This window comes from Limulus polyphemus, unplaced genomic scaffold (assembly GCF_000517525.1).
Source record: "Limulus polyphemus unplaced genomic scaffold, Limulus_polyphemus-2.1.2 Scaffold460, whole genome shotgun sequence".
Taxonomy (NCBI): domain Eukaryota; kingdom Metazoa; phylum Arthropoda; class Merostomata; order Xiphosura; family Limulidae; genus Limulus; species Limulus polyphemus.
In genome coordinates this window covers 62,954-72,873 of record NW_013666070.1, presented here as the reverse complement: position 1 = coordinate 72,873, position 9,920 = coordinate 62,954, and the positions used below count along the sequence as shown (strand labels likewise).

At 32.8% G+C, this 9,920-nt stretch overlaps 1 protein-coding gene across 1 annotated transcript in view; it reads right to left on the bottom strand.

The window, feature by feature from the left end:
* The window catches only part of LOC111085546 (hemicentin-1-like), a 133,260-nt gene that overhangs the window by 67,534 nt on the left and 55,806 nt on the right, over positions 1-9,920 (bottom strand). The window contains exon 2 of the mRNA XM_022384630.1: positions 4,439-4,789. Coding sequence (XP_022240338.1) covers positions 4,439-4,789 — 351 coding nt within the window. The remainder of the gene's footprint in view (positions 1-4,438; positions 4,790-9,920) is intronic.

The window sequence follows — 9,920 nt, the reverse complement described above, 5'->3', positions numbered from 1 at the left end:
TTTCTGATGAAGGGCTTGATTTAAACGTTCCAGTTGATGACTATAGATCTCTGCATTGACAGTTCGCTGTGGATTGAGGATTTCGAAATGAATTAATCCTTTGATGCGGATACTCACTTTCTGCGGATGGAGTCCAGGTTTTGGGGGTCGGAAGTGGTTCTTGTCTAGGACTGAGCCATTGTTTTTGGATTTTAATATTCGCATAGAGAATCCACTTTTCATCCCTGGTGACAATTCTGTCCAAAAATGGTTCACGCGCATTACGCACCAGAAGAGACGAAGCAACGTTCACACGTTGAAAGCGATGATCATCGGAGAGTTCGTGAGGCACCCAAACACCTTATTTATGGAGTTTTCCAAATTCTTTAAATGTTTACGTATTGATTAAAGAGAGACATGCAATTTCAGAGCCATTTCACGAGTGTGTTGCCTTGGGTTAGACTCAACAAGCATCTTCAGAGCATCATTTCCAACATGTCGGCCCCTGGCATCACAGTTTTTAAGACTAAAATAACCTGAACGAAATTTTTTGAACCATCGTTGACACTTACGAACGTTCAAAACATTTCCATAAACTTCTTTGACATTCTTTGTGGCTACATAGGCGTTGTTTCCCTTCTTGTATTCAAACAGCATTACATGTCGAATGTGTGCCTCGTCGTGTGCCATCACTATAAGGGAATGGAGTATACTAAACTTCACACATTATATAGGCTAAACTATCGTGATGTTTAGGCGGTTCGTTTAACTATTATACGTGATGTACCTTTCTTTTTTGCGGGGGGGGAGTAATGAAAGTGTTTCAAAACGCGACATTAATTTCTTGACGACCTAATATAAGACCTTAGCAAATACAAAAGCAAGCTATAAATATAAAACTAAATAAATAATGTACCACTACCCATTTAACCCCAATATTCAATTTAATTTATTCCAGAATATATTTTCCTTATAACTTAAAATTAATAATAAAGAGAAGAACAATCTAAATTTATGAAATAGTTTAGGGTAAAACGAAATACTCTTAGTCCCTTCTCAATATCTCTCTGAATAATTTATTGTAGTATTAATAAACAATGTTCAGAATTGAACAAAGCTATAAGAAATACTACTGACCTTCAGAAACTATTTGAACAAACAAAATTAAATCTTATAACAGTTTCGAATTCCCGTCCCACCAAACCTACTTGCCCTTTCAGCCGTGGGGCCATTATAATGTGACGTCAGTCCTACTATTCGTTGGCAAAAGAGTAGCCCCTAGGAGTTTGCGATGGGTGGTGATGACTAGCTGCCTTTCCTCTAGACTTTCCCTGCTAAATTAGGGACGTCTAGCGCAGATAAGCCCTCGTGCAGCCCTAACCACCTGACCATGCCGGGCCATAGGATGATTTCTCAGAAGAAGTTTATCATTATTTATCTTAGTTTACACAAAACTCAATAAAGAGTCCAACAAAACAGTTTTACTTGTATAGTTAGAGCATTGATTAAAATACATATTCCACTCATGTTCGTTTTTCAGAAGACTAACTCCAGGGAGCCAAACTTCTTTAAAGAAACACGACACACCCTGCTTTACTTCTTCGTGCTTCTGTTCAGAGTTAGAAGTCTAAAGTGTATATAAATATTTACATGGATGAAAAAAAACACCCGAAAAACTCCGAGCAAACACAAATATCACATTCAGCAAGTTTTTGTGCCGCTTTAGATACGAAACTTTGTCTCAAAATATTAAATAGGAAGAGAAGCAAACGTTACTGAAAAAGGATGCCAATTTTTTTCTGAATAGCATTTAATTCATTGTATACTTGCATTACTGTTTCTTCCAGTGTCCTTTTGTTGGTTTTATGAATTTTTAACTTGTAAAAATGCAGATTTTGTTGAAGTTTGAGTAATTTTATACAATTTTAACAAATTATTTACGTTAAATTCAAAAATAATAAAACATGCGCAAATAAGAGTGTTTGTTTTATCGGATGTTTTTCACAAAGCTACCTAGGGCTAGCTGAGCCAGCTCTCCCTAATTGTGAACTAATACACTAGAAAGAGATCAACTAGTAACAAATACTCATCATCAACTCCTAAAATGGTCTAATACATAAAGTAGGACATGAATGCCATTTTTACAACGAACCCATGGGCCCAAAATGTGAAGTGTGATTTTATAGCATCAGATACGATTTGTATGTTTAAAGTCAAGCACAAAGCTAGTCAAGGGGCTATCTGTGATCTGCCCAACACGGTTTCTAGAGTTGAAGTCCGCAGACATATCGCTGTGTCACTGGGGACAGGGGGGGGGGGGGCATCGGATATTATGAACCATGGACCTTTGGATTCAGAATTCGGCACTCTAACCACTAGGCCACGTTAGACCCTAATAATAATGAATGTATAAAATGAAAGAAGAATATTCTTTCATAAAACAATATCATCTCGAGTTTAGGTTTCTTAAAACTCAGGGAAAATGTTTATCCGGATACATAAAGATATCTCCAACTAAATAAATAAATGATTCCAAATAGCAAGCTCTCTATTTATATATATATATATAGGAACTAAAACTTAATCTAAAAATTAATATAGTTAATTAACCATAACATGGCTAATCATCATAATATATAATATTTATATAACAAAAATATATTCAATGTATATATTAACCATCTAGCGAATACTATTAATAAAATTAATATTAAAGAAATTGATAGTATCAAGTAAACCCTGTTATTCGGTAAAATAATTGACAATATATCTACGTGTAAATAACGTGTAAAGCTTTATTATTATCTTTCACACTATGATTTTGCTACTGCTATAAATAAAAATTAGCGATCGAATAAGTATAAAACTGTAGATTGCGGACTTAAGTTCCACTTATAATTATTACCTTTTTTTTCTGATAATTGTTGGTTGAGTCGTATAAATGTTTTGCCGAAGTAAAATTATGTAGTTTGTACGAATTCGTTTACTGTGAACAATTATTATAATTACTTTTATGAAACGCCTGTTTACTGACACAAATCTTTAATTTGCCTGAATTATTGTTAATATCTTCAAAACTGCTAATGCAATTCTTCAGTTTTATTAATAGGAAAACTACAACAAAGATTACTAAAATCATAGGTATATTTATTGTTTTGTATCAAAGTTTCATTTTTCTCTTTACATTTATTGGAGTTACCAATGATAATAAACGGATTAATATTACGATACTCATTATTTAAGTAAATGTTCTTTAATGTATTTCAATCAATTACCGACTAGAATTGATAAATCCTTATTTGTAGCTTATTTTAGAACCGGCATCAGACTTGTAGTTGTATGTATTATATGTAGTTTGGTAATCCAAAATAGTTTCGGTAATTAAAAATGTTAAGTTCTTGTTGTGCCTTTGCAAGGCACATAGGGCCGATTCTTTCGAATTCAAGTTTCAAATGACACAAACGGATGAGAATGGTCACTCATTCCCCCTGGACTGGGCAGGATACCAGTTCATCGCAGGTTAACCCCTCAGCTAACAGATGGTACCCCTATACTTCCAGGTAGACTGAATGAAGTGGGGTAAGGTGTGTGGCTCAAGGACGCAGCAGCACGACGCTGGGCAGGATCGAGCTCGCAACCATCCGACTACACGTCCAAACCATTGAGTCACTCTGATATTACACATTGAGTTTGAGTTACTCTGATATTCCAGAATGAGTACCAAAGTCTGACAAAGTGTGGTGTGTTTCTGTATGATATTTCCATTGTCGCTTTTAACGTTTTAATTTGCGTCATTAATTTGAGTTGTTTATGTTTGTAGGTTAAACCCGAGCACTTTACATAAAGTATATGTGTAAGGTATATGTACATTAGATGTGCTTTCACAGGGTCCCTGAAAGTGTTCTCATTCAAGAATAAATACAACTGACATTAAGAGCAACAAATATTTATATTTTTTTTGTTTTTGAATTGATAGGTCATGCTGGGTTGTAGCATACAGAATGCATAATTCTTCTCGTGATTCATGGCATACACAAATTTTAATGACGTCACAAGATTAAGCCTGCCTTATGTGACGTCATTTTAGTTTCTACTGATTGACTGATAGACAACACGCTACTGCATAGGGGTGCGAGTGGTTAAAATAAGTGATTTCTGCAGTTGTTCTTCGGCCCCCTTTCGGGGAAATAACGCTAAACATAGGGTTTCGTTTTATCACAACCTGTTCCTCTACTTAATTTTGTAATATATCATTACGCGAGCGAATATCGCTTAAAAATTGAATAAAAAATAATGTAAATGGAATAAACAAACTTTATTACATTTCATATGAGAGTGTCATTTTTAATCTGTTTCTATTCCAGTGTTTATGGATATAACATTCTCCATTTATTATTGGAAGGCTTCTAGAAGTAAAACCTTTATAATGTAAAAGAACGACACATTGCTGTCTACTCACTGATAATATCTAACCAAAGGCAGATATTCTCTGTCGGATTGTGCTTATAATCGACCCGACACCTATACCTTCCACCATCTTCCTCGGTAACGTCTTGAATTCGTAGGACGGAAGGAATGACATCAACGTCAAAGAAGGCCCTATCACCAAGTATATCGCTAGGGAAATGCTTTGGCTGGTTGGTAAGGCCGTTTCTGGCATCAAGGATATAAATTGGGGTTGATGTATTACCTCTGTACCATAAAATCAATGCTATCCCATCTTCAGAAAACATCGTGAAGTTACATGGAATCTCTGCTGCCTTGCCTTGTAGAGCATCATAGGAGATGAGACCTTGTGGTAAGGATGAAACTGAAAGTTTAATAAGACCAAATTAACAATTACAGCAACTTAAAACAATTTTTGTAGAGATATTAGGCTATATATTTGTAATGAGGTTAAAATATGGTCACGGTTTTGCGTATTACATTTGCAATAATAAATTGCCTGTAACAACTAGACTGATAATGAATTTCAAAAAATAGGATTAACCTGTATTCGTACATAAAATGATATATATATATCTAGTATCTATAGTAAAAACAAATAATAAGAATAACAAGGTACTACACATTTTCAAAATAAGTATAGATAAGAATAAATTGTAGGAATGCAATAAGATGAATTAAAGATACAGCATATCTGAAAATGAACACCCATATTAAACTAGTCCAATTTAATTCAGTAGTTTACAAAGAAAGTAAACATATCAGGTTTATATGACTAAACCTAAAAATAATAAACATATTTTACTAATTTGTTTGTTTCCTTCATTAAGATTAACTTTAAGCATCTCGTCTTAATAAAATGAAAACATTTTATAATTCAGAGACAAAAATGTTTGTCTTGATTGTTGTATAAAATTTAGATTGCATTAGACATAATTTGAGTTCGTATTTGTCACTTTACAAAGTCGTTTTAATTATTTTTGCTATCGATCATGCCACTGCTATGCTCAGCACTATCATCTCAGGAAACTTATTAAAGAGACTTATGCACGATCAACAATTTTCATATTCATTTACGTGTACTATGAAAGTTTTGAAATGATTCGGTAAAATATTCCTAGTATTCAATGCATATTGAAGAATTTATATATATAAATATACTTCATTTACAAATCACCCATTTCCATGCTTTTAAATAAGGCTGAACTAATCCGGCTTTTTATTTAAATATAAATTACCTAGTTTAAATAGACAATAAAGCAATTACAAAAGAGACCTAATTTACTTTTGTCGTTGTCTCTTTCGGATATTTTGCATGCGTATGAGATAAAAAATTACCTATTAAATCATAACTCATTTTAGTTACAGTTTACGTTAGAGAACTCGTAGAAAATATCTGATTATTACTTGAAATTGAAATCTCCTGAACAACGTAACATCCTATGTCAATAATTATCTTTAAATACCTATTGTATCTGTTGTATGTATTATTGATGCTCAGTCAACGTTATATTAAAAAAACGCAAAACTGGATTTATCATAAAATAATATGTAGTACTAATGTTAAAACTGGATTTATCGTAAAATAATGTGTAATACTAATGTTAAAACTGGATTTATCATAAAATAATGTGTAGTACTAATGTTCAATAAATGATTGAAACAAAGCTACGAAACTCAGACTCGTTAAAATAATAAGCTTTCGAAATATTAGAGACTGCTTACATTTTTACCAAAAGCGCTTCTGATTTGTTTTCAGATAAATGGCATTTTATTCTTTTTCAAACAGCTGGAAGCACAAATAAATTACGATTATATACATAAGAACGTTGTTGTTGTTTCCTTAGTGCAAAGCTACTAAATGGGACATCTGTACTCTGCCCAACGAATCCCATATTTTAGCTTGGTAACTCCGTAAACTTACCGCTGACCCACAAGAGGACGCTAAATAAGGATCTGCCATTACAGGACCTATGAAGCTAGATGGACAACATTTTTCAGAAAAATCTCTTTGCTGTGACTTTCGTTGTCTATGCTCATAGGCATACGAGGATTTTATTTTCAAATTATAAAGAATGGTTAGCAATAAATCCATACTTTGAATATAACGTATATCACTCTTTCTATGCGCTTACATATCTTATGATTTCCATCGATCCATTTATATATGTATCTGTGTGTGATCTTAGATTTATAGTAAAAACAAACTGAAGATTTTGTTGCGTAAATTAACATATATATTTGTGTGTGCTCTGAGATTTATATCAGAAACAAACTAAAGTTTTCGTTGCTTAAACCTAATATATGTTTGTGTGTGCTCTTAGATTTATAGCAGAAACAAACTAAAGTTTTTTGTTTCGTGAACCTAATATATGTTTGTGTGTGCTCTTAGATTTATAGCAGAAACAAACTAAAGTTTTTGTTGCGTGAACCTAATATATGTTTGTGTGTGGTCTTAGATTTATAGTAGAAACAAACTAAAGTTTTTGTTGCGTGAACCTATACAAAGGACTATACATGCGCTATCCACAATATGAAATTAAGCCCATAATTTAGCAGTGTATAAGTATGCAAAAGTAGCGCTCACCAAATACGTGATAGTAAAAAGGTGTGTGAAAAGATTTTCTTTGCCAGCCGCTTATGCTGACAACATTATAATTTAAACATTATGCGTTTTGAAGCATAAACCGTCAACCACGATATTATATTACACGCTAAGACTTTCTTTTAAGCTTTTAAATACCCGAAGGACAAATAACGACCTGATGAAAAAAGGCCAGTTTATTATGTCGTTTAAATTTGTAATGTCTCGTTCTCGTGCCGCAAATAATAAGGCTGGACGAATTCATTGTTCTAGTTAAAAAAAAACACACATTTATGTTGCACACTGAAAACAAAATTACATTAGATATTGTAGCTCATCATATAAGCTCTAATGTCCTATTCATATTAGTATATGTATAGATAGGAGTTACAACATTACACAGAGAACTCTGAAGCAGAAAGGTAACGTATGTATTGTGCACAAAGAAAGATTTACGATGATGACGAATAATACAACTCGTTAGTGATGAGGACTGGAAGAGATTCAGAAATATGCTGATAATAAAATATTCTATGGCATTATGCAATATTACATAAACATTAGCTATGTCTCTAAGTGCCTTTGTTGTTTCTTAGTACTAAGCTATATAATGAGCTATGTGCATTCTGACCACCGCGGGGAATTGAGCTCCGAAATTTTGCGTTTTAAATGCGTAAAGATATCACTGACCCAGAGGCGGACATTCTATGGGCTGCTTGCAAGCTTGGGATTAGATGATGAATCACTGAAAATTGAAATATATATATGATATCACGATCAACATTTTGATAATGTATAACATGTTTTAACAATTAATATTTCTCAAATAAAATCAAATAGTCTAAAGTGTATTATTTGTACTTTATTGAATATGTTGCCTATTCGTTTATTGTCACAATAATATTTTTTTTTTTTTGGCTTTCAAGTATTATTAAACTTTTTGTATTCTCTTGTTTGTAATTAAGCACAATGCTACACAATGGGCTATCTGTGCTCTGCCAACCACGAGTATCGAAGCCCGGATTCTAGTGTTGTAAGTCCGCAGACACACCGCTGTGCCACTGGGGGGCAAACGTTTTATAAAATATATCTATATAAGAGTACCCATGCCAGCTATTGTCCACTATTCTCTGAGCGGATTTGGTGATTTTACCGCCATTGTTATATAAAAATCAAAGGCCCAAAGTGTGGAGCATCTTTTTGAAGTAACGGAGAGCGAGCCGTGAATCCTCGGATTCACAGTCCGTGAACTTTAACCAAAGACAGCGAGAGGAAATTTATGAACAAAGCAAGACTCGCATGCATGACTGTTGGTAAATAATTTTTACCTATTCAATAATCCAAGCTTTACTTACATTATTTTATTCCATTCGATAAAGTTGTTTTAATAAGCTTACATATATCTTCTGTTATCTGTGTCAATGAAACTTGTATCGGATTTAAGGTGGAACAATCTAACTGAAAAGTACATTAGAGCAAGTGAATTTCTCTTTTAAGATGGAACAATCTAACTGAAAAGTACATTAGAGCAAGTGAATTTCTGTTTTACGGTGGAACAATCTAACTGAAAAGTACATTAAAGCAAGTGAATTTCTCTTTTAAGGTGGAACAATCTAACTGAAAAGTACACTAGAACAAGTGAATTTCTTTTTTAAGGTGGAACAATCTAACTGAAAAGTACACTAGAGCAAGTGAATTTCTCTTTTAAGATGGAACAATCTAACTGAAAAGTACATTAGAGCAAGTGAATTTCTATTTTAAGATGGAACAATCTAACTGAAAAGTGCTCTAAGACAAGTGAATTTCTCTTTTAAGGTGGAACAATCTTTAAAAGCGATATTTGAAGCGTATTATGCCATAATGCTTATAGATAGTTTAAATTGAATGAAATAAATAAAATTTGTATTAAGCAATCATCCATGTATTCGAAAAATTCTAAATTTCATAGCTTAAAAATTTTTAGATGTTGTAAATAATCGTCAGATACCTATTGTACAAATATATTAAACAAACTCTCCAACAGCAGAATGACAATATCTTTTATAAAAGAGACGTCTATACAATGTTGCAGTGTCAAAGACTAGCGATTCATTAGAACTTGTTTTCCTAATGTTCACACTAAAACTCACCAAAATTGTAATTTTTTCCCACACTTCTGTTAAATTTTCTTTTACGGAGTTAAATCGTATTTTTTCCCCTACTTCTCTTAAATAAATAAATATATATATATAGTTACGAATTTAAAATCAAAAGTGTGTTCAAACGTTTGAGATCTGGATTTATTTATATGAATACGAAGTACGAAAAAAAAATTTGCTAAATGGTAAAATATCAATAACCGACGAAAGCTATAGAATCAATACTCTTAATATTCGTAAAATAACTCACGGCAGAATGAACTGCATATGTTTCTTTTTTTTATCGAAATTAATCTTTCATATCCATGATTTTCTGTTGCTCAATAGCAGGTCTGGTGCTACAAAAAATAGCTTAGGAAGCCATCATAGTCTGGACCAACCAACGAATTCTGTACGTTATTTTTGTCATGAGTATTAATTCTGTTAAACCATAACATAATTCATAGGGTGAAGTTATCGAAACAACAATGACCATATTTGGAAGTTACTTTATTCTATATAAACTTATTCATCAATCCTAAAATTATTAAATATTCTAGGAGTATAGCCCATTGGTTTAATTTTTCATAATACTTAATTATATGTTTTACAGCGAAGCCACACTGGGCAATCTAGTGTTTACCTCAGGGAACCGAACCCCGAATTTTAGCGTTAAAAGGCCGTAGACTTAACGTTGTCCCACAGAATACTTGATGGTATACTTATGTTTCTAACTTCTCACCAAATGTCTAATATATATATATATATATTGTGACGGAGTTTATTATTATATA